The sequence below is a fragment of the Desmodus rotundus genome, chromosome 1, assembly GCF_022682495.2.
Source record: "Desmodus rotundus isolate HL8 chromosome 1, HLdesRot8A.1, whole genome shotgun sequence".
Taxonomy (NCBI): domain Eukaryota; kingdom Metazoa; phylum Chordata; class Mammalia; order Chiroptera; family Phyllostomidae; genus Desmodus; species Desmodus rotundus.
In genome coordinates, this window is record NC_071387.1 from 203770233 (window position 1) to 203795036 (window position 24804).

The 24804-nt window shown below is 38.6% G+C and overlaps 1 protein-coding gene across 4 annotated transcripts in view; it reads right to left on the reverse strand.

Annotated features, from left to right (window-relative positions):
- Nucleotides 1-459: 459 nt before the first annotated feature.
- PRKAA1 (protein kinase AMP-activated catalytic subunit alpha 1) overlaps nucleotides 460-24804 on the reverse strand; it is a 31689-nt gene continuing 7344 nt past the window's right edge. For 2 of the 4 annotated variants that reach the window (XM_053914491.1, XM_053914495.2), the window contains exons 2-9: nucleotides 16542-16683; nucleotides 14867-14960; nucleotides 11214-11358; nucleotides 9683-9770; nucleotides 7203-7427; nucleotides 5200-5686; nucleotides 4971-5097; nucleotides 460-3350 (exon numbers count right to left, since the gene is read on the reverse strand). In XM_053914491.1, the coding sequence (XP_053770466.1) occupies nucleotides 3106-3350; nucleotides 4971-5097; nucleotides 5200-5686; nucleotides 7203-7427; nucleotides 9683-9770; nucleotides 11214-11358; nucleotides 14867-14960; nucleotides 16542-16683 (1553 nt within the window). In that variant the 3' untranslated portion in view covers nucleotides 460-3105. The remainder of the gene's footprint in view (nucleotides 3351-4970; nucleotides 5098-5199; nucleotides 5687-7202; nucleotides 7428-9682; nucleotides 9771-11213; nucleotides 11359-14866; nucleotides 14961-16541; nucleotides 16684-24804) is intronic. The other 2 variants (XM_053914504.1, XM_071219825.1) reach the window with 2 other exon arrangements.

The following is a 24804-nucleotide window of genomic DNA, read 5'->3' on the forward strand; positions in this document are numbered from 1 at the left end:
AGAGGTTAAAAAAGTTAAGTACATTGTAAGATGAAAAATGCCATGTTTTTCTTAATTATCCATTTTCTAAATCTAAGTATTTTAAAAATTATGTACTTAAATATACTCCATTCAAAACAAACGAACATGTCTCAGAATATTGCACCACCAACATTGATTTCTACTACCAATTTATAGTTAGGTTGTATGTGGAATTTCATTCATCTGGTCAGAACTCAAAATGAAAATGAGATTTCTATTGTAGATGTAGGCAATGGAAGGAGTTAGGTAAGACTTAAACAACACACTTTTTCTTTCATCCAAAAAAATACAGATAAAATAAAGATACAGAGCCCTGCATCTGTGAACGGCGCCACTACAGGGTGAAAAAGGGTGGGGCAAGGGTAGAAGAGGGCAGAACTTTTTGTATAAAGTCATTTAAAACTTTGAAAAACTATAAAAGCATCTCAAGAGAAAATATAATCAAAGTAAGAGCAATGGAGTTTATTTCAGTGAAATTATTTTAAATTAGATATGATATATTAAGCTCCCATGTCCCCCAACCTGGTAGAAAAATTCCTCTCAGAGAGAAATCATTTATTTTAATGGCAAAATTTTTACATTTCAGTAAAATCTGTTATATTTAAAACTATGTATATAGTACATTTCTGGCAAAAACCTTATACATCTTTCAGTTGTCAAAACAAAGTAAAAATATGGTTGCATAAAATCACAAAAAATATAAATTGCTGAAAAAATAAAAAAAGATTAAAAATCATTTGTATCGACTCCTTTACATCTTCAATTAGTAAGAATTTGCAAACCACAGTAAATTTGTGAAAATTCTGGTGCAACCTTTACACACTCAACCAAAAGTTGTCATTTCAAATATCCCAGCTTAAAAAAGAATTTACTGCAATAGTCCGTGCATTTATCATACTATTTGTACAAGTGCAATATTTAAATATCTTCACAATAAAACTCAGTAACTAAAAGGAATCACAATAACTTAAAAAGAAGCAAAGTTTACAAAATTAACAATTTTTGGAAGGTCCTATTGAATTGGTTCCTCCTTTTGCTCCCCACTCCACCCCCAACAGCTTATAAAGACATTACAACAATGTCTTAGTTCTATATACAAATTTGTAACTTTAAAAATACAGTCTTCTGTTCTTAACATCAGGAACAAATGTTGCATTTAGAGACCTACTTAAAATCAGTATCTTCAAAACAAAGGGGCCACATTCAAGTTAGAACACAGTTTTGAACTTATATTTAAGTGGAACTGCTACCATTTTATATAGCTTTCAGATTCCAAAGTGAGCAGAACAAGCCCTGGACAAAAAGAAGCCAAGGTTTTTCTTTCGAATTCAGTGCATGTTTCTAGGGGTGCTGGAGCCAAACCTACAACTACAGTAACTATGCAAGCTCTCATGACATCTGAGTATGTTACTGTCTAATTACACAGGTGCTCAATGTATTTGCAAAAAAAACCAACACAAAAACCCCATATTAACAAGTAGTCTTAAAAGGGGAAAAAAGGTAAGTCTGTTACAATGGAAAACTGATTAATAGGAAAAATATCAATTTCTTGAAGTTAAAATAGTATAAGGCAAATATGGGTAATACTTTTATTTTTTATTAGCATACATGATACTAATTTTATCTGAGGTGACTTTAAATCTTCATTTATACCTATTATGTAATGCTATTACTAAGAGCAACAAAAATCAGAAATCTGAGAAAGATAAAGCATCTTTAGGTAGTTTCCATAATGCTTTTTAAAAAGTAATTAAAATTTAAAACAAATATGACCATTTTGAACTGTCCAATTTGTTCCATATTTTATCGAAATGTCATGCCTGACTAAGGAGACATAACCAAATGCAATGTGTAAACTTGAATTGGATCTGGTTTGAAATAACCAGCTATAAAAGAAATTTGGAGAACAAGTGAGGAATCTAAATATGCATGATTAGATGACATTAGGGAATTATGTTCATAGTAGGATTGTTTTTTAAGGACAGTATCATTATTTTTAGAACATGCTTGACGTGTTGAGGGCCAATGAGTATGTCTGCAACATCCAAATGGTTCAGGGAAGAAGAGCATATCGTATATACACATACATATGTATAACTACATCTATATACACAACTAGATATAAAGCAGATGTGGCAACACGTTAACAAGCATTGAATCCAAGTGGTGGACACACATGTAAAAATGTTTATAATAAAATTTGGGAGAAAAAGTCATCTCTGAACATTTAAATAGTTTATAAGAGATGTTTTTTTCTGTGCACTGAATCAATTTAAAAGACACATAATCGAATAACAAGAAGTGTTTGCACACATTCAATACTGACTGACATGTGCAGAGGAATTTGTGAGATTGGCAAAAACCACATGATTTATTTACAGTTTATGCAACTCAGCTCTCGTGACAAAAAGAGCAATTTATGTACAGAATGTAACAGGACAAATTGTTAAAATTAGCGCCTAGAATATCTCAATATGTTAATTCTGTGTGTTTTTTTTTGTCTTAACGAAGCTAAAGAGAACACTTTCACATGTCTAAACAGCTTTGATGTGACTTACCATATACTGTAGCATATTGCGGAGGGATACGGAAGAGTCACCCATACTGTCCCTACTGCTGGAAGATACTTGCTGCTTACATTAAGGAGCCCAGAAAACAAAACTCACCTATAAAATTCTCTGAGGATTCTAGGCAAGTATTTATTGAATACATTTATGAAGCAAATATAAAACACAACATGTAATAATATATGAAGGCCTTTATGGTAAATTAATATTCTACAAAGCCCTGTGTACAACTAAATATAAAATAGCCAAAAATCAAGTGAGCCTGAGAGACCGGTAATTCATTGTGTATATTATATTATGCTATATGCTGACTGAACAAAGAACAAAATTATCTGAATTCATTTTTGCACATTAGGATTTTAACTATTAATCATGTTCCAATCCCTGTGCAAAAAATACATTCCAAAAGGCCAATCCTCAGTTGTTATGATGTATAACTTGATTATAAATGGAAGCATTTGGCTATGATTTATTATGCATGCTTATTGCTATCAAAGAAATAAGCAAAGTTTTAGGTTTACTGTGCAAGAATTTTAATTAGATTCGCGCACATCTCAAAAAATTCTATTGTGTGACTTCCAGGTCTTGGAGTTAAGTCAACAGGAGAAGAGTCAAGTGAGGTCACCGATGAGGTAAGAGAAGCTTCGGAGGATTTTCCTTGAGCCTCAGCATCTGAATCATTCCTTTGGCAAGATCGATAGTTGCTAACTGATCCCGATCTCTGTGGCGTAGCAGTCCCTGATTTGGCTTCAGTAATTTCGTCTGGGTAAAAAAAATAATTCAATTTATTATAATCCATAACACCCACTAAAAAAGATTTTTAATAGTATTTCATTTTCTTCTTTGAGTGCAGCCACTGACTAGCTAACAAGAGCATGTCTATTTTGAATACTTTCTCAAACAGAAGAAAAGCATCTGTGTGAAATTACTCACCTTTTTTACACACAACATGTGTGTTCCTGACGGCTAATCAAGACTGGGTACAGTACGTAGCTACTCGTCAATCTTGTAATCCAAGGTTAAGAGCCCAATAAACTAATAACGTGGGGCTTAATAAACATCATTCCCTAGCAATAAAAATTAGCCCCTCTAAAATGAAATCACGGAATAAATGCACTCTTTGAAGACATTTTGGAAATCATCTCATCCAACTCCTTGTTTTTTCAATATGAACAGAAACCCCCAAAAGTTAAGTGACTTCCCATAGGTAACAAATGAACAGAGAACCCAAGTCTCCTAACTCTCATCTCCGTGCTTTTCACTCCCCATTTTCTCTTCGTGTTTGATTAAAGATCTCATAAAAGAGCAACAATGCACCAAATCATGGCAATGAACAAAAACAGGAAAAAACTAAAGTTAGGAACACAATACAAAAACAATAAATGGCCATTGCATTGGTAAACCTAGGGGCTAAGGTTGAGAATCTAATCCAAATGCAATAAGAAAAGTAAAACCCATTCAGTATCTCAGACTGCATTAGTACACGTTAGCAGATAAATACTCTTTGGACATAAAGATAAGCAGACAAACAGGTTTGGCCAGCATATTACAGCTCATCTGTGTCTTTCTGATACTATGTAGATACTATCTTTGAGTTTATAAAGAAGATAAAAAATTCATTATAGGTGAATCTCACCTGATAATTCCATACAATCTTAGATGAACAAAAATGACAGCACATCTTAACTCAATTGATTTGGCCAATGAAGAAAGGCCATAAACATTTAAGCACACTTTTTGAAAGGTAAATAAAATTGGAATCATGTAACTATCACAAAAATTATAAAAGATGCTGTCTCTCATTACGTCTCTATTGTCAGGCTGGGAGGAAAAGACTAGTTCAGAGAATAAAAATAACCAGAAGCCCCTACAAACATGTCACTCTTAAGCGCCCTGCAAGAAACTTCACTCAGCAAATAATTCTTTGTCCTATGAGCTACTAATCAAATCTATTTATAGTGCCTTTTCACTCAACTCTAAAAGCTAATAACTATACTCTAATCCTTATATAAAGAAGATTAAAATTTTATTAAATATCAGAAAAGTCAACAATTATTTCTAGATAAAACATTTTATCTTATCAGAACGAACCACATTCAAAAAACAGAAATGTGGCAAAAACTATCACTTTTGGACCATACTGCATCTGGCTTTAAGGGCTCCACAAGATAATCTTAAAAAGTCAACATGCTCTAAGATTACAAGAATAACAAGATTCACAGATGTTGACATTACAAAGGCACAAAATTTCACATTTTACATTATTTTGCTATTTAGTTACTAGGAGCAATTCAAGAAGCTTCAAAAGAATCAAAGACTAAAAAGCCAAGTTAGGTTAACGAAGTCTAATATGCCCTCTATGGTGTTTTGTGATGTACATACCATCGATACTTCGGAAATCCAATAAATACGTTCGACTATCCACTTGGTATAACTGTAGGCTCATTTTGGAGTATGTACTTGTCACAGGATTCTTTCTTCGAACTCGCAAATAGTATGGGTTTACAACCTAGCGTATCGTGTGGACAAAGACAACATCAAAAGCAATTCTTGTATAAAACACTACAGGTTTGCAAATGTACCAATAATCAGAATGCTCTTTCCTTCCTACCTTCCATTCATAATCCAGTTGTTTAATTGCTCTACAGACTTCTGCCATGATATCATTTGGTCGACTCTGACTTCTAATTCCCAAATGCCATTTTGCTTTCCTTACACCTTGGTGTTTGGATTTCTGTGGATTTAATTCATCAAGGGTATGGCGTGCCCTTGGTGTTTCAGCAACCAAGAAGGGCACTCTTTCAGGATGGGGCCGAGTCAAATGGTGATCATCGAGAAAAGAATCAGGTGGGCTTGTCGCCAAGTAAAAATCCTTGGCCTCATTCATTATTCTCCTGTTATCGATGATGAGGTGGTAAGCAACTGCCAAAGGGTCCTGGTGATTCCTGTTATAAAGGCAGCTGAGGACCTCCTCTTCAGAGCACTCAAATTTTTCACACACTTCTTTTAAGGCTTCGTCATCGATCATGGTTGAACTATATGATGGATCCTCAGGAAAGAGATATTTTGGAAGATCCTGCTTAAACCATTCATGTTCCCTGAGAGAAAAAGGCAGGGCCAGGAGGAGGAGAGGAGTAGAGATGAGACTGAAAGTAACAGTTTGGAGAATTGAGGATATAAATTCATTTATATTTATATTCACACTATATTGTCATTTTTTTTTTAACTGAGACTTTCTGGCTCACATTTCATTGTATAAGAGGAAATGCTGCAGCCTCCCTCTGATTTTAAGAGGGAGAAAGCATTGTTGTAGTAACAGGAAAAGAAATGTAGACACTTTAGATTACATTTAAACTGTAAAAATATGTTAACAAGAAAAAGCATCTCTCACTTAGTTTTTCAAAATGTAAATTTTAGGACATGATTTGTCCCTTTCATCAGGTGGTAAAACCACGCCCTGTCCTTTGCGGCCTGTTTGGGCTAGTCTGCAGCACGCTGAGTGAAGGGAGAAGACGCAAGCTCTAGGTGCTCACGTAACCTTTCCTTCTCCATCTCCCAAATGTTTCCTTGTTTCCTATCCCAGATCTACACCTGATTTCCTCCTTCCTTGCCCCTCCATCTCAGAGAAATGTGCTGTCCAGCGACACTTCTCCAAAGAGAAATTCCCATGGGGGGGCGGGGAGGGAGGAAACAGAATGGTAGAAGAAACATTGTTTGCAGTGAATTTTAAAAGTCGTCATCAGAAATGGCTCACCCAGCCCTGACCTCTGTGGCTCAGCTGGTTGGGCATTTTCTTGCAAAGCCAAAGGTCACCAGTTCGATTCCCAGTCACAGCACATGCCTGGGTTGTGGATTTGGTCCCCATTTGGGGCGTATAGTAGAGGCAACCAATCGATGTTTCTCTCGCACATCGATGTTTCTTTTCCTCTTTCTCCCTCCCTTCCCCTCTTTCTAAAAATAAATAAAATGAAATATATTTTAAAAATTTGAGAAGTAAATTTTTCATCATCACTTTTGTCTTCTTTGAGCTACTAATTTGAACTATATGAAAATGGCCATGTTGACAGACTTTTTACCTACAAAACAGCAATTTCATGTGACTCAGTGTCTACTACTACAAAAAATACATGTCAATGATTATTAAAATGTCCTCATTCCTTGAGATGAACAAAAGGAAAAAATATAATTCATAAGATCAGAACTCAAATAGCTGCATGTAAATTTGCTACTAAAAAGTATTAGTCCTAGTGGGAATACATAGAAGTCAAATATGGAGTATACTCTAGAACAGCTTAGAGAACCACTATAAAAATATAACACCTTTCCAGTGCCTTTTTTATTAGTTATTTTTTTAATTTAAAAAGTAATATAATGTTAATTATTATAATTTCAAAACAAAGATACAGAAGTAAAAAGTGTAAGTCCTCCCTCCTACCAATCCTACTTCCCTAAGGTAGCCAGTATAGTGTGTATTTTTAAATAACAAAATAAATAAATGTGTCTATACACTATTTTTAACACAAAAATAGCACATGCTGTCCTGTAACTTTTTCTTTCACTTCACTTACATCACTGATACCATTGGATTTGATCATCCCCAAGTGGCTTGATTACCTGATATCTTTGACTGTGGCCCTCTTCATGGGGTCCACCTGCAGCATATGTTTCAAGAGGCTGATCACAGAAGGGTTTAAATACTGAGGGGTGTAAAAGATGCCATCACATATCTTCTTAAAAAGGGTTGGCACATGGTCGTCATCGAATGGAAGGGTTCCACATAATAAAGCATAGAGGATAACCCCACTGCTCCATATGTCTACCTCTGGGCCTGCATACAATCTGCAACAGGAAATACCCACAGGGTTAAATGGTCATCACTAACTTAAGAGTCAATCATTATGCAAAAATTTTAAGAATGGATACTGAATAAGTACAAGGGGGAACCTCCCCGCCAAAGGCTGGAATTATCTTCTGGAGGGTGGGTCCCTGGTAATAAAGGCTTCCCCACCTAGGTGAGTGTTCTAGGGAGACATCTGTATCAGTGTACCTGCTGGCACTGTTGTTAGAGGCTGTGTTGAGCTTCAGTGAATTTCTTTTGAAGACTCTTTCAACACATCTGCCCCTTTCATGACGGGTGATTTACGAGCGCACCTGCCCACACCGAGCTGTGTTCAGCAGTTTTTGACCAAAATCAGCCTGACCCCAATGCCCTGCCCTCCCTGTTCACCCAGTCTCGCCCTAAGCAACTTTTCTCCTTTCCTCCGATGAAACATTTTGCCAGCGTGGAAGAGGTGGAACAAAAAACGGCAGGAGCACTAAAAGGCATCAAAATTGACAAGTTCAAAAACTGCTTTGAGCAGTGGAAAACTGTCTCGGTAGGCATATTGCATCAAATAGGGAGTACTTTGAAGGTAACAGGTTTAAACATGTTAGAATAAATACACAATTTTTTATAAATAAATTCTGGGTTTTTTGGGGTCCCCCTTGTGATTATTAGTCAGAATATAGTTTGTATAATCACTGCTGAATACTACACATAAAGATTTTACACTAATTCTATCAGTATTTTCTTTGAAAACAGAAGTCAAGAATTTTTTTTAAGTTATAGACCATAGCTAAACTTCTGTCCTCACTACTTTACCACAGTCCTCATGGGATCCAACCAATAAGGCCAAACCTTGAAGAAATACGTCATCACTGAATTTAAAACCCTCATAGTTTGGTTACAGAGGAGGGAGTAAATGACCTTGGCCGAAGGCTGCCGAAGGAAGGCAAGCTAACTGGTTCACAGACGACTCCGTTTGCAATACTCTGTAACCAACTGACTAGACTAGTTGCAGACTAGTTAGATAACCCATTCAAAGTTGGGCTTCAGAGAAAGGATTTCTTTAAGTTGTCAAATAAATTGTTGTACTGATCAATAAGCACTGTTTTGAAAGTAAAAGTTTCCATTCATACAGACCTTACAGAAAGGCCTTATGCAAACCAAGAAAATCAGACTTCAGTCACAGCCCATTGCATATATGCATAACTACAATAACTTATTTCTATTTATTTAACCCTGCCCCCAGGATCCAGGGTCCTGAATTGTTTTCTCCCCTAAAGAACTCAGACAACACAAATGAAATATATGTTAAAAGAATTTTAAACATTAATATAAAATGATAAAACTTGATAAGTCTAAATTTAGGATACTTCTGCCTTATTCATAGCAATGACTTGACAGAAATATCATTTCTCTGAGCGGGTTAGGCAAGCAAGCTTATGGACATAGAAAGAAAGTACTGTAATATCTCTGCATTGTGAATTAATCAGGATGTGAAACATTCAAACAAAGAAACATGTTTCAAATCAAAGTTCTTAAAAGTTAATTGTAAAAACTAGTAAACAAAATCAACCTTCTGTTTTGAATTTCAGTGGTATAGTGAACAATTACTCTTAAAAAAAATTAAATTTCCCTGTTGTCTAAACTATTCAAAAAGCTGTACCTTACAAAGATTCTCATCTTCTCAAACATTAGGTTAGGAATTTGAGAGGTTAGATTTTTAAAAATAATTTTGCAGTCTCTAAAAGATTTTTTTAAATGAAAATTCAAAATGAATGAAGTCTGAAGATTTTATTAATACTTGAGTCCAATTCTCCAAGACCCTTATCATAAAACCTTAAGCTACTACAAAATACCATCTATTTGAAAAATTAAAGCTACACATTATACTTTTAATTCTTCATCTAAGTAAACAGTAAGCCACTTCTAACTATTAGATATTTCTGTATTATTCAAGTTTTTAATGTCATACCTATCTTTAAAACTCGCTGCTGTTAAAGCTTCAGTTTCTTCCACCAGGAAAGTAAGTACTCTCATCTAACTACTTTAATATAATATTGACTTTGCATACCAACATTTTCCTCCATAAACGGAGTCCTCAATTATAATGTTTTAGTCTTACAACAGAACATTTTCTGGATAAGAAAAGAACAAGCCTTAAGTCTCTCTCCTCTCATTAGAATTAAACACCACAGGCACTACAGAATAACAAATCTAGGCGAAAATGACCATTAGGAATGTATTGAGGGCAGGGGACATCAGATACTACCTTCCTGAAATTACTTCTGGTGCAGCATAGTTGGGGGAGCCACAACTTGTTCTTAAAAATTCACCATCTGACATCATGTTTGAAAGACCTGAAAATGCACAAAATCAACTACTCAAGATTTCCCAAGGACAAAAATAAAAGCAAAACTCCATTAAACAATACAAGTGAGTTTGCATTAAGGAAATAAATCATTTTATTCTTTGCTCCAACAAAATCCTATAGTCTTTACCGTCCCCAAATATTTTGCCATTATGCCCCAAAATTTGTAATGTATTCAACATTTAAAATTAGTGCACTTTGGGAGTTTAATGTGTATATATTAAGCTATTAGTTACTGTGCTTACTAGAATAAACTTCATGATTAAATTTTATTAATACAGAAATTACTAAGAAAAAATGTAGAACAGAGGAGTAGAAGAATTAAAAGTTTCCCTTAACCCCTGATCTGATTCTTTAATAAGATACAATAATTTCGGAAATTAAAGTTTCCTCATAGTTTTACTCCAAAAAGACACCTCTGCCTTCTCAAAAATGTCCTCTATAAAAATATTCATCACAGTTGTAGTACAAGAAAGTCAAATAGTGTAGTCAACTACCAAAGAATAAAACAAAACAAAAAAATAATAGCTTAGGGATGGTTAGCACTATTCAGTGAATCTCTATACACTGGAAAATATATATATTCAAAACTGAAGAAAATACAAGACTCTCCTCTGATTTGAACCGAAGCTAAGGAAAAGAAAGTTGCAAAGATTCATTCTGTGCTCAGATTTAAGAATGTTGATGGCAATTTATATAGGAAATAGAGGGAAAATAAATTCATTTTGATGATCCAAATAATGTTCCTCAAGCTGAAATTACGTTTTTCTCAAGTTGAAATTGGTTTTCTATCATTTAAAAATACATTTTTTTGCCCTGGCTGGTGTGGCTCAGTGGATTGAGTGCCAGCCTGAAAACCAAAACATCACCGGTTCGATTCCCAGTCAAGGTACATTCCTGGGTTGTAGGCCAGGTCTCCAATTGGGGGTGTGTGAGAGGCAACTGATTGATGTTTCTCTCGCATGTCCACATTTCTCTATCTCCCTCCTTTCCCCTCTCTCTAAAAAGTAAATAAATAAAATCAAAAATACCTTTTGTCCTAAATAATTTTATTCATATGGTTTACCTTCTGGCTTTCAACACTTGAATAACTCCATCCCAGGCTCTTTCCTCTCGCTCCGTAACTGATCAAAAGGACACACTAGTAATGGGTTGTTAACTCCTCCTTCACATGTGACAGGCTCTGTCAAATAATGTCTCTACTGCCACCAACTTAAATTGTTCACCTACTGTCACAAAACTCAATTTTAAAGACACAGAGCTAAGAAAAGAGAATTCCTTATTTTCTCCTTTCTATGCGCTCGTGAACAAAACGGTGAAGATACAGTACTCTGAGAAACTCAGTCCATTTCACAAAAGTAAACGTTATCTGAAGACTGCTTCTCACGTCCGTTAAACACAGTGAACAGAGGAAACTGTAAAACCCCCTTACCAAAGTCAGCTATCTTTGCATTCATGTGTGCGTCAAGCAGGACATTTTCCGGTTTCAGATCCCTGTGGACCACCATGTGCCTGTGGCAGTAATCCACGCCAGAGAGGATTTGTTGGAAAAGACGTCGACTTTCTTTTTCATCCAGCTAAGAAAAGTAGAGAGACATCTTAAAGGTATGTCTTTCAAAAGAAATTCTTCTACCTATAATTCTCCAAGCTGTGAAACTGTATGAATGCACGAACCCTTCCAAGTGAACCTCACTTGTAAGATACTTTTGAAATGCACAGGAGGTACATGCAGCCCAGAACAGAAGTGTTCAGAGGGTCCTGGAACCAAAATCAGCAACCCAGCCTGCTAACACCAGCGATCCCATGACAGCATCATCCCAGCCTGCGCTCCTTCTATCTCACGAGCCAGTTCAAATCGTGCCAAGTTCTGCTTAAAACTAGGCATGTTTTCTCCCATAAGTTCAAAACGTTTCATCGTCATTGTGCCACGTACTGTTTAATGATATATAGCAACAAATAAAACAAAGGACCTAATACAGTTGATAAAAATAGACAAATAAATGAGTGATAGTGCTCTGAAGAAAAATAAAGCAGGATAAGGACACAGAGCGTTAAGTTGTGGTGGGGATACTATTTTAAGCTACGTGAGGAATTAACATTAAGCACTGCTAATGAATTAGCAAGCAACCATCTTATTTTATGTTCTGAAATGAAAGACATTTTAATTTTAACAAAAGAAAAATCCCACTTTCATTTGTTTTATAAAATATAAAAGCATCTATCTTTAATCTGCTTACTGATAAAATTATGACACAAATACATTTTTTAGCTCAACATTTATTTTATTTTTAATTTTTTAAATTGTTTTTCAAGGACAGTTGTCTCCATTTTCCTGCAAATACATTTTAAAAAATACTCTTTTAAAATTTCTTTTTCGCGGCCTGGCCGGTGTGGCTCTGTTGGTTGGAGCATCGTCCACAGGCTCAATTCCCTGTCAGGGCACACACCCAGGATGCAGGCTCAGGCCCTGCCCCAAAGTGTATGAGAAGGCCACCCCAGACAATGTGTCTCTGTCACATCCATGTCTGTCTGTCTGTCTGTCTGTCTGTCTCTCTCTCTCTCCCCCACCCCCACAACCTCTCTCTAAAAGCAATCAAAAAATGTCCTCGGGCAAGGATAAAAAATAAAATAAAATAAAATTCTCTTTCCTTTTATCTGTACTTCTGTACTTTCTTATTTTATGTTTTTCTATAATCATTACTTAGACATGCTTGCCCCTAACAAGTCGTATTTAATAAAAAGCTATTAAACTCTTTAGGCAAAGGAGTCTAATATGCAGTTCTGTAACACGGTCACAAAGTAGCATTCTCAAACCAGACTTTTATACCTGAAGTGACATGGATAATCTGGGAGAAAAGATGAAATAATTTTTTAAGGCAAAATTAAAACTATCGAAGTACTATGAGATATCCTTCCTCTAAAAAAGTACTAATGCATAAGCAGCCTAACACCTTTATTTCTAGAAGAAATGTAGGTTCATTTTTTAATACTTTATATCAAATATATTAAATGAAAAAAGAATGCATTCTAAATGTGAAAGAGAAGAAAACTGACTAAACAAAATGTAAGTGGCAAAATAACTACACAGGCTACAAAAATGAAGATTATACTGTATTAATAATACACACAGCACAAAGGATGAAGGTGGAAACTACAACAGAAGATCAGAAAAGACAAAGCACATTTCCAGTTAAACATGGCAGGCTGAACCATCTGTCTCTGCTCCTTGAACTATTACTGAAGTGACATTATTAGATAAGGATGAAAAGAACCAGAGAAGAGACAGCAGTGTCAAGAGGAGCCAAACTGGAGAGCAGATGCACAGTGATAATCAACACTCACCAGCCCAAAGACCCCAGACCCTAAGCCCACAGGGATGGAAAGCAGTCATGAAGCCGTCTCTGCACAGAACCCTGGAAAGACGCAGAAGCTGGAAGTATTGGGAACTTTTGAAGGTAGAAATGAGAGGTGGGCTGACAAGTGGTTGAAGAAAGAAATTTTAAACTCTCCTCTACTAGGGAAGAAGACCCGTGATTTATTCTTCAGTAAGGCTGACCCAGCTCTGTCCTCAAGGACTCCAAGACAAGGATGAGGCACCAGAAGGAAAACAGGGATTAAGTGAAAGTCGACATACTAACTAGGAACACCTTGCAGCCTCCACCCCACTCAGCTTCCGAGTGCGGGCAGCTAAGCTGGGACTCTCAGGGAGATTGGAAGGTGTCTTCTGTAGCAACTATCTGATACAAGGAAAGATATTTATAATCACTGACATTTGGTGTGCCCTAACAAAATGGACAGGTCACTACCTAGTCAACCTCTGGGGAGGCCCGCCAATCAGTAAGTTCCACCCACATGAGCTTGGCATTTAGTACCTCACTCTCAAATGAAGGGACAACCAATGAGGAGGGCCAGTGCACAAAAGACGAAGACCAATAGAGTGAACACAACAACATAGGGGAGCAGGGAGCGCAGAGCGTACAGAAACAATGCAGGGGACACAAGAAAAAATTTAACTGTCATTTTCACACACATAAGATTACCACATCTGTGGGGGGAAAACAGGCTAGTTAAACAAAGATTTCAGGAAGCAAGATCTTTGAAATAGAAAAATGACAACTGAAATTTTAATAAGCAACAGATAAAAACTGAAGAAAATTCCCATAAAGCAAACTGACCAAAAAAAATGAAAAACAGAAAAGAAAACAAAGATACCAATACAACTGGGGCCTATTTCCATTTTTTCCAGGCAGAAAGGGACACAGGGGTGGGAGAGGGAGGCAGTATAGTGAATAGAGAAGTACAAATCTAGAATTTAAATGAACCATGTTAAGAAATGGCTAATCAAAATTAACTTAAATAATGAGTTGAGTTTGATAAATGAGTGAATGATATAAAGAACTTTAGATTGGGAAGGAAACCAAAAGGATTCGCAGTTCTAGACACAGCTCTCCCAGTAAGAGGCTTTTGCGTACCATACAACCTGGAAGTGAGAAAAAGTATGGGCAGGGGGGGTGTTCAGTTTTTGTATCTGTAACTTAAGACACTGCTCAAAATGTCTTCTAAAGCTCCTTCCAACTCTAAATTCTTTAAGTCTAATTCCCATGGAGCCTGTTCTTACTACTTGAGGTACATTGGATTTCTGAAACCAAGAAATGAATACAACTTAAATGTGACTAGGGTTAACCAACAAGGCCTAGCTCTTTAAGTATTTAAGAACATTTTACAAGAATTAAATATATACAATACTTTAAGACATATATTAAAAGCATTTGTAGGCTCCAAAGCATGAAGTCTGAGGGTCAGGAGTTCTGGGGTCTTGTTGCAATTCCGTCATTAATAAATCATGTGACCCTGAGCAAATACACAAACTGTAAGTCTCCCTTTCCACACCTGTGTAAGTTGACTAAGGAAATAATCTATAAGGTCCTTATTAGCTCTAATAATCTATGATTCTAGACAAATATGTGACTAAGGGAAAAGATTATTAAATAGACCTCTTAACAAAATTGCTTTCCAGTATCTTAAAGCTAGTAAGGGACAAGGGGAGTTACAAAACAGATACAGGATTAAATCAGAACTGCTTACCCTTCCATTTTTACAGATATAATCAAATAGCTCTCCTCCTGAGACATATTCCATCACCATGAAAATATCAGATGGTGTACTGATGACCTGGTACCTGGTGAGAGAAAACATTGCCTACTAATGTTAAAACATGCATGTTTATTCATTCAATAAATGTTTTCTAAGTACCTATACTATTCCAGGTACTGCACTAAGAGCTGGGAAAACTTCTCTGCCCTCCTGGAGTTCATGTTCTAGGAGCCAGGAAACAAACATTAAATGAACAGGCAATATGTCAGGTGGTGGGACATGCTAGGAAGAGAAAGAAAGCAAACTAAGCGTTATCTTTCACACGGAGTGTTCAAGGAAGGCCTCTTGGATAAAGCAATATTTGAACAGAGCCTCGTGGAAGTCAGGGAGTAAACCACGCCACTGTCTAGGAAGAAGGTGACCCAGGCAGAGGGAACAGCAAGCACAAAGGGCACCCCCCAGGTGGAAGCCTGCCTGCAATGTTTAAGCAATGGTAAGAAGGCTAGCGGGGTGAGCTGGGACCAAGACCCAGACGTGGAGTCTGTAACTGGAGACCCGAGGACAGAGAACCTCACGAGCCCTGAGGGAGCTTTGGCTCTTACTCTGAGGGAGATGAAGGTTTTTAACAAAGCAGGTGTGTGGTCTGACCTAGTCACACGTTAACTGTGGCAGCATCACGAAGAACTGACCACACACAGTAAAGGTGGATGCAGGAGCTGTGGCAGCAGTCCCTGCGCAACATGGAGGCAGCCCAGGCCAGGCTGACTGCAATGAAGGAACTGGAGGAAGAAATGGAATGGAGGGTGGGAAGTGAGAGCAACAGGGAAGTTAACTTTCTACCCCAAGGAACTGGATATTCACTGAGATGGTGAAAACTGTGGGAAGGGCAGGTTTGGGAGGGTAATAGAGAGCTCAGTTTCAGCTGCATGGAGTTTCTTGTGCTTAGTGGACATCCACGTGGAGGACTAAAGCAGGCGGTGGGCACGAGCCTGGAGTTAAGGGAAGAGGCTTCAAAGTGGGAGGGGGGTGTTCAGGGGTCATCAGCATACAGGCAGTATTTAAAACCAGGACACCTCAACAAATGAGAAGAGGTGAGAGTGAAACCAATTTGGAGTCAGCCTGTTCAGTACAAAAGTCACAGTAGTTTTAACTTACAGTCCACAGAATAAAGCTGAGCAGTACATAAATCATCTGAAAACCCTACAACTGGCAACTGTAAAACAACGGTAATGTTACTGCCCTTCTGAAATATTGGATTCCTGATCTTCTACATAGTTACTTGTTCTATCAGATGGAAGCAACATGAGAGAAAACCTTTTTGCTGCATTAGCTCCAGGGAGGCTAACTGGCGTGTGGAGGTTGTACTAGCAAATCACTGTCGGTTCTGCAGCACACAGGGCACCGCGCGTTATCCATCAGGAGGGCGCGGATCCAGCAGACAAGACGGAACAGGAAAGGTAACTGCTGACGAGTACAAGGGCAGAACAGGAACACAGCCTTAAGTGACACGGAGCAGGGTTAGATAGATACGTGAACAGGAAGAAACTTCAAAGTCCTCCAGAACAGACCAAGGAAATGACAGTCATCTTTCTCACTTCTCATATTAATTAGGAACAAAAGTGATGAAGAAAATGATAGGACTGTATTTAATATCATCAGAGCTTACAGTTTAATAATATGAGGATGCCTGAAAAGCTTGAGGTTCTGAATCTCCCTGCGGATCTTTCCTACCACATCAAGGCTTCGAATCTTCTGCCGATTGAGTATCTTCACAGCAACTTTGTGCCCAGTCAGTTCGTGCTTGCCGACTGTGGGGGAAGCATTTCAGTGAGTTAGTGCCAGGCCTGCCCAGGTACTTATGCAGCATATTCTCAGAGTAGTAATCTTAGCAGTCTCAGAAAACACTCGAGCAAACCCAACCCCCTTTCGCATCCACCTGAGTCACCCGTGCTTACACGGGTGACTAAGCGGAGAGCACAGAGGAAACCAGCAGCATTGGCTCCGTCCAGGAAGCGGGGAGGCTCAGGGGGAGACACAGAGAGACTTCCTTTTTGCACTTTTAAATTCTCTTCATTTATTCTTCATTTTTAAAACTAAAACATCACACATACAAATTGAACTTTTTTCTTTTGGTGAACAGTCCTACAGATTTTAACACATGTGGGTACTGGTGCCACCACCATCACAATCAGATACAGAACAGCTCCATCATCCCACAACCCTCCCTCGTGCTGCAGGCAAACCACCCCCACCCATAACCCCGTGACCTTTTAAAGTCTGGTTCATGAGCATGTGGTTTCCATTTTTTAACGTAAAAAAAAATTAAGTGATTACCTTTTAATTTTGAATGCAATGCCCTGATATTCATTGGGGATAGAATTTAGACATTTTTATAGAGGCAAAGTCTCCAAAAATTTCACCCTTTCTCCAGAAACAAGAAGATGGTACCCACTACAGGAGAAAAACAAACAGGATCCCCAATATGGTCATGGAGCAAAGTCCTAGGTTAACAGATATGTAGAAGGCCCAGAAGGCAACAGATCCAGACAGGAATGTTACAGGGAAGCCAGGATGGTTATTTCCATGGGGGGGGTGGGGAGGGGAAGAGAAGAGTCCTCCAGGTGGGAAAGTGTGGACTATTGTACCAACAGAATTTACAGAGACATTTGAAGACGTGGGGAATTTAAACTTAAGTTCAAAGGAAACTAAACAAATGAAAAAATGAGGTAAGAACTCAAGGAAAATTAAAAGTTCTGTAGAAAATATAGTCATGATATTGGCGTACCAAATAGTTTTTATACAGTCATAATTGTGAAAACACAAAACATGGATTTTTCAAAGAACGATATAAGGTTATTAGGAGAATGAAGGGGTAGAGGAAAACTATGAGAGAATATCCTCATCGATCATAATAGGAAGTCCACAAAAAAAGCCTGTCAATAAGAATTAAGGGATAGCTTATATACATGCATATATCAAGTAGAAATGCAGAGGGTTTTTTTTTTTAGTTTTTTTAAATTTATTTTTAGAGAGAAGGGAAGGGAGGGAGAGAGAGGAAGAGAAACATCAATGTGTGGTTGCCTCTTGTGGGCCCTCTACTGGCGACCTGGCCCGGAACCCAGGCATGTCCCCTGACTGGGAATAGAACCAGCAACCCTTTGGTTCACAGGCCAGCCCTCAATCCACTGAGCCACACCAGCCAGGGCAGAAATGTGGAGGTCTTAAAAAAAAAAAAAAGATAAATACAAGAAGAAACAGCTAAGAGCTAAAAGTGGAGATAGGGAATTCTGTTTTATAAATACACCTCTTAGCACTATTTGACCTTTGAAAATATACATGTATTACTTTACAAAAAAAATTAATTTTTAAGTATGTGATTTAGCGTTCTACCTTTACAGGAGAAAACAGTCTCTTCAAAATTAGAACGCAGTGTGTAAGACCATTATCAGAGAGCTCTCCCTGGCAATCTGGATCATTACCAGCTGAAAATTATGGTAAAGATATCAGGAAATCCCTCCTTCGGCATTTGCGTTTATTATGGGCTGACTTATGTCTCCCCCAAACTTTACATATTGAAACCCTAACCCCTCACACCTGAGAATGTGACAGTATTTGGAGACGGGGCCTTTACAGGGGTGACTAAGTTAAAATGAGACAATTCAGGTAGGTCAGAGCCCCACCTCACGGGTGTCCCTATAAAGGGAATCTGGACACACAGATGGGATGCTGTGCGCACAGAGGGGGAGGTGGGCCTCTGCAAGCCAAGCAGCAAGGCCTCAGGAGGAACCGGACCTGCTGCTGCCTTGATCTCAGGCTTTAGCCCCCAGACGGTAAGAAAATAAGTTTCTGTTGTTAACGCTATTCAGTCAGCAGCATTTTGTTTTGGCAGCCCTAGCACATTAATACAATATTTTTTACTATTTCTAAGTTCAAAACTCAATACTGATACTCTAAACTTCTTGTGTTTAAAACATTATCTAGCCTGGCTGGTGTGGCACAGTGGATTGAGCATGGGTCTGCAAACCAAAGCATCACTGGTTCGATTCCCAGTCGGGGCACATGCCTAGGATGCAGGCCATGTCCCCAGTAGGGGGTGCATGAGAGGCAACCACACATCCCCCTCTTCCACTCCCCCTCTTTCTCCCTCCCTTGCCCTCTCTCTAAATAAATAAAATCTTAAAAAAAAAAAAAACATTATCTTAAAGAATTTTTCTCAGGCCAATATTAATAGGATTTCCAGCTTCATCTGGAATTTGGGATGGGGCTGAGCCTCACCACCCTTGCAAACCCCCAAGAAGGAGAACTTTACAGATCAGGTCCAGAGGTTTTCAGCAAGTTCACATTTCTCCCCACCATGATCACCAAGCAATGAGTGATGGGCCCTCCTGCCCCCACCCTCAGACCCTGCAATCCAGAGGGCCAGAGCAAGGGATGGGGTAGCTCCTAATTATTTTGAATTTTTTAAGCACTTGCTACTTTGCTTAAATATTTTAATTAATAATGTTAAATCCAAGGCCGAATTACACAGATATTTCACAATGGGAAAGAAAAGTCTTTGTTAAGTAAGACTCAAAGTGTTTAAGTCATAGCCCTAACTCTCGATCCTTTTTTTTTTTTTTAAGATTTTATTTATTTATTTCCAGAGAGAAGGGATGGGAGAGAGAAACAACAATGTGTGGTTGCCTCTCGTGTGCCCCCTACTGGGAACCTGGCCCACAACCCAGGCATGTGCCCTGACTGGGAATCAAACCAACGACCCTTTCATTTGCAGGCCAGCACTCAATCCACTGAGCCAGTTCAGCTTCCATTTTGATCAGACCCTTTAACCTTCACGGTGCCTCTACAAAGCAAATCTCACAAGCAAATGAGCAAACGTCCAACTGCAGCCCAGCCTGCTGTAACCCAAAGGATTATCTCAGAATCAGAGGGTACAGTGTCATTTTTAAGCTACTATAACATAAAAGGAAACTCTAAATTTAACTACCCTTTATATAGTTCAACTAATCTCAAAACCATCCATGGCTAAGAAATTTTAGCAGCTTCCTGAAAGATGGCAGAGTAACGGAATGCACCGGATATATGACATGGTCTGTCTGGAAAAAGTCCAGCCATTGTTAATGTAACGAGAAGGGTTTGTGCAACATCGATGTAAGCTGGCAGCCAAGAAGAGTGGATTGGAATGCACATGTGTGAACAATGATGACTTCACTGCACTGGTCAGTAGGGGGCAGTAGGCACTGTTGGGTGAGCATGTGTACTGTGTGGCCATCCATTCAAAATGACTGAGTAGAACAAAGAATCTGCATCAAATTTTGCATTAAGCTTGAACATTCCTCTGCGGAAACTATTCAGATGATTCAGAAAGCCGCAGCCATGGGCAACTGGTGACTGGCAGCTTCATCACAACAATGAGCCTCCTCACACATCATGTCTCATGCAGGGTATTTTTGTGAAACATCAGATCATGCAGGTGACTCGGCCCCCTACAGCCCAGATTTGGCACCCTGTGACTTCTGGCTTTTCCCAAAACTAACATCACCTTTGAAATGGAAGAGATTTCAGACCATCGATGAGACTCAGGAAAATATCACAGGGCAGCTGATGGTGATTGGGAGAACTGTGTGAGTTCCCTAGGTGCTTATTTTGAAGGGGACTGAGGTGTCATTGTCTTATGTACAATGTTTCTTGTATCTTGTGTCTTCTTCAATAAATGTTTCTATTTTTTGTACTACATGGCTGGATACCTTCTGGACAGACCTTCTATCAAAACCTCATTAAAATATATGTGAAATTAGTGAGGAAGAAAACCCTACAGTCACAGTGAAAATGAACTATGGAAATCAAGCACATTCGTATTTCTGATAAGGCTTTCTTCAATCTCCAATATCAAACAGATGTGATTAAGAGCAATCAACTTGACTATGAAAATACAATTTAAGAAGTATTTTCTTTCGAGATCTAGTTTATTGTTATCTAAAGAAGTAGTAATCTCATCTGTCCCAACCACCCCCAAAATCTCCAAGCCCTGGCTTACTCGGTGCGAGCCTTTTCCCTTAACTGCACAGCTGAGACACTGGGAAATATGCACAGTATTGGTAACACTGGCAGACTGAAACTTGGAAATATTAAAGCAGAATCCATTTCGGCCTGAACTCCATCACAGATCAACCAGTCTCCTCTCATATCATACCCTGCTCAATTAATTTCAACCCTAAGTAGCGTTAAGAAACAATCGGGGTTTTGCAAAACTCCAGATGCGTATATTCCGTCATTAAATGAGGAACTGCAGGAGGGGATTCAAAGCATTCTCTCAAGTGCGTTCCCTTAGCATCATGTGCTAAGCACCTACTCTGTGCCAGTTCACGCTGCCAGGGAAAATGGTACTGACCAAAAGCAGCCTGGGTCCTGCAACCTTTCTGGCCTCCAAGGACGACCAAAATAATTTTAGGTTAGGAAAAAAATTATAGTACCAAAGAAGAAAAGGGGGGCAGAGAATACACACTAAGCTCACCCAAGAAATGAATGTTTTAGGAAAAATACTAACTACTTCAGGGTGACAGTTCAGAGAATGTAGAAGTTATGAAATTAGAGCAGAGCAAGATGAATTTTGCATCAGAAAAAAAATAATTTCAAAAGCATTTAAGTTGTAGCAAAAATGTGACAGAAAAATTTATGAAACACATACCAAAAAATGAGGAAGAAATTAGCAAGAAAAAGAGGGAAAGGAAAACAGAATCAAGTAAAATTTAACTCATGAGTAGAGAGTAGAGTATCATTCCACCTATGAATAATAAAAGTAACCCCCAAAGGATAAACAGAATGAAATCAAGGTATAGCTCAAAACGTTTTTACTAATACATGACCATTTCATCAAATTATAAATTAGCAGTATAAAGGCATAACTTCTTCACTTTTGAAACATTCAAAACAATCACCAAAGTCCAACTGTATAAACATTCAAACAAAACGGAGACAGTGGCCGGGAGGGGTCGGTGCCTGGCCAGCAACTGCAAAGAGTTCATTCAAATGCACATGTGCACACATGCAAGATAAGAACTAAGTGAACAGACAGGGTACATGACTAGTTTTTTTTTTTTAATGGAAAATTAACATACTAATTCCTTTTTCATGGCTAGGTAAGCTAAGAGAATATTTTAAGGGCATAAAGGAGTCACCAAAGTCCTAGAATAGGATTAAGGATGACATTCATTTTCTAAAAATCTGTAGTTCACCTCCTCAGAATTTAACTTAGAATTAAGTAGGTGAAAAAATGTGCATAAATATGTTTACTACAGTGTCTTATACGAGAACAAAGACTGCAAATAACTTAAATGACCAATTTCAAAACACAGCTTAAAATATAATAAACTCTCACAGGAAGACTACAGAAAGCATTTTTATAAATGTGAAAAGAGCAAACAAAATTTATCCATGCATTCTACATTTTCCAGCTACGCAGACAAGATTTACATGAAAATGATTATGTGAAAATAGTTATTCTGCAATGATTTTTTTTCAAATTGTACTTACTATATTGTAGTCTTTTCAGTTAAAAAAAATCCAAAAGAGACTTCCAGCCAAGATGCAGGCATGGGTAGACACACTGTGCCTCCTCGCACATCCAAAAGAAGGACAACAACAATTTAAAAACAAAAAACAACCAGAACTGACAGAAAATCAAACTGTATGGAAGTCCAACAACCAAGGAGATAAAGACGACACATTCATCCAGACCAGTAGGAGGGGCGGAGACGGCAGCCTGGAAGAGAGGACTTGCAGCAAGGCAGCGGCTGGCAGACCCAGAGAGGTGGCAGTTTGTGGAACGGGGTGGGCAAGGCTGCAGCTGGTGCAACCCAGGGCTCCAGCTCCGGGAAATGAAGCCTCAAACGTCTGATTGAAAACACCCGTGGGGGTTGAGGCGGCAGCGGGAGAAACTCCCAGCCTCACAGGAGAGTTTGTTGGGGAGACCCACAGGGGCCTAGGGCGTGCACAAGCCCACCCACTCGGGAACCAGCACCAGAGGGGCCCAGTTTGATTGTGGGTAGCGGAGGGAGTAACTGAAATCCGGCAGAGAGTGGAACAAGTGCCATTGCTCCCTCAAGGCCCTCCCCCACATACAGGGTCACAGCGCAGCCACCAGCGTAACCCCGCCACAGTGAAGACCTAAGGCTCTGCCCCTTTATGTAACAGGCGCGCCAAGACAAAAAAAAATGGCCCAAATGAAAGAACAGATCAAAGCTCCAGAAAAAATAAAACTAAGTGACGAAGAGATAGCCAACCTATCGGATGCACAGTTCAAAACACTGGTTATCAAGATGCTCACAAAATTGGTTGAATTTGGTCACAAATTAGATGAAAAAATGAAGACTATACTAAGAGAAACAAAGGAAAATGTACAGGGAACCAATAGTGATGGGAAGGAAACTGGAACTCAAATCAACGGTGTGGACCAGAAGGAAGAAAGAAACATCCAACCAGAACAGAATGAAGAAACAAGAATTCAAACCAATGAGGAGAGGCTTAGGAACCTCCAGGATATCTTTAAACGTTCCAACATCTGAATCATAGGGGTGCCAGAAGGAGAAGAGGAAGAACAAAAAACTGAAAACTTATTTGAACAAATAATGGAGAACTTCCCCGATCTGGCAAAGGAAATAGACTTCCAGGAAATCCAGGAAGCTCAGAGTCCCAAGGAAGTTGGACCCAAAGAGGAACACACCAAGGCACATCATAATTACATTACCCAAGATTAAAGATACGGAGAGAATCTTAGAAGCAGCAAGAGAAAAGGACACAGTTAGTTACCTACAAAGGAGTTCCCATAAGACTGTCAGCTGATTTTTCAAAAGAGACCTTACAGGTAAGAACAGGCTGGAAAGAAGTATTCCAAGTTATGAAAGGCAAAGACCTACATCCAAGATTGCTCTATCCGGCAAAGCTTTCATTTAGAATGGAAGGGGAGATAAAGTGCTTCTCAGATAAGGTCAAGTTAAAAGAGTTCATCATCACCAAGCCCTTATTATATGAAATGTTAAAGGGATTTATCTAAAACAAAGAATATAAAAAAACGTGAACAGTAAAAAGGACAGCAAACTCAGTTATTAAAAACCACACCTAAAACAAAAACAAAAGCAAACTAAGCAACTAGAACAGGAACAGAACCATAGAGACGGAGATCACATGGAGGGTTGTCAATAGAGGAGTGAGAGGGGGAAAAGGTATAGAGAATAAGTAGCATAAATGATAGGTGGAAAATAGACAGGGGGAGGGTAAGAATAGTATAGGAAATGTAGAAGCCAAAGAACTTATATGTATGACTCATAGACATGAACTATTGTGGGAGGGAGGGGGTGTGCAGGATGGAGTGGAGTCGGGGGGGGGGGAATGGGACAACTGTAATAGCATAATCAATAAAATATATTTTTTAAAAAATCCAAAGGGAAGTTTAAAAAAAAAAAAAAGCAATGACAGGTGTTAGCAGATTGACCTTTTCCAGGAGTAGGACTGCGCACCCAATGCACTGCCACACGAGAAGGCGATCTGTACGGGCACTGAACCTGTGGCCACGCGGATCTGCGCTTTGTTCCTGTAAGAGGGTATTTACTACATGCTGGACTTGGGTGAATTAAATCACTTCAACCCTCTATTCACTCATCTGTAAAAATAAGAGTATCACATATTCTATACAGGTAACTGTAAGGAATACATAAAGTAGTATGCATTTCCACAGTGCCTGACACATAGTAAGTGCTTGATTAAAAAAATGGTAGCTATTTCTTCTTAGGGTTATTTTCCATTTCTCCCAGACCTGTCCCTCCTCCCTACCTAATCAGCCCTTAATGTTCTGGGACAGCCAGTTTTATCTCAGCCCTTTGACTGGCCCCCTTATCCACTGAGATTCAGTAGCACGCCTTTCTCCAGGCACATAA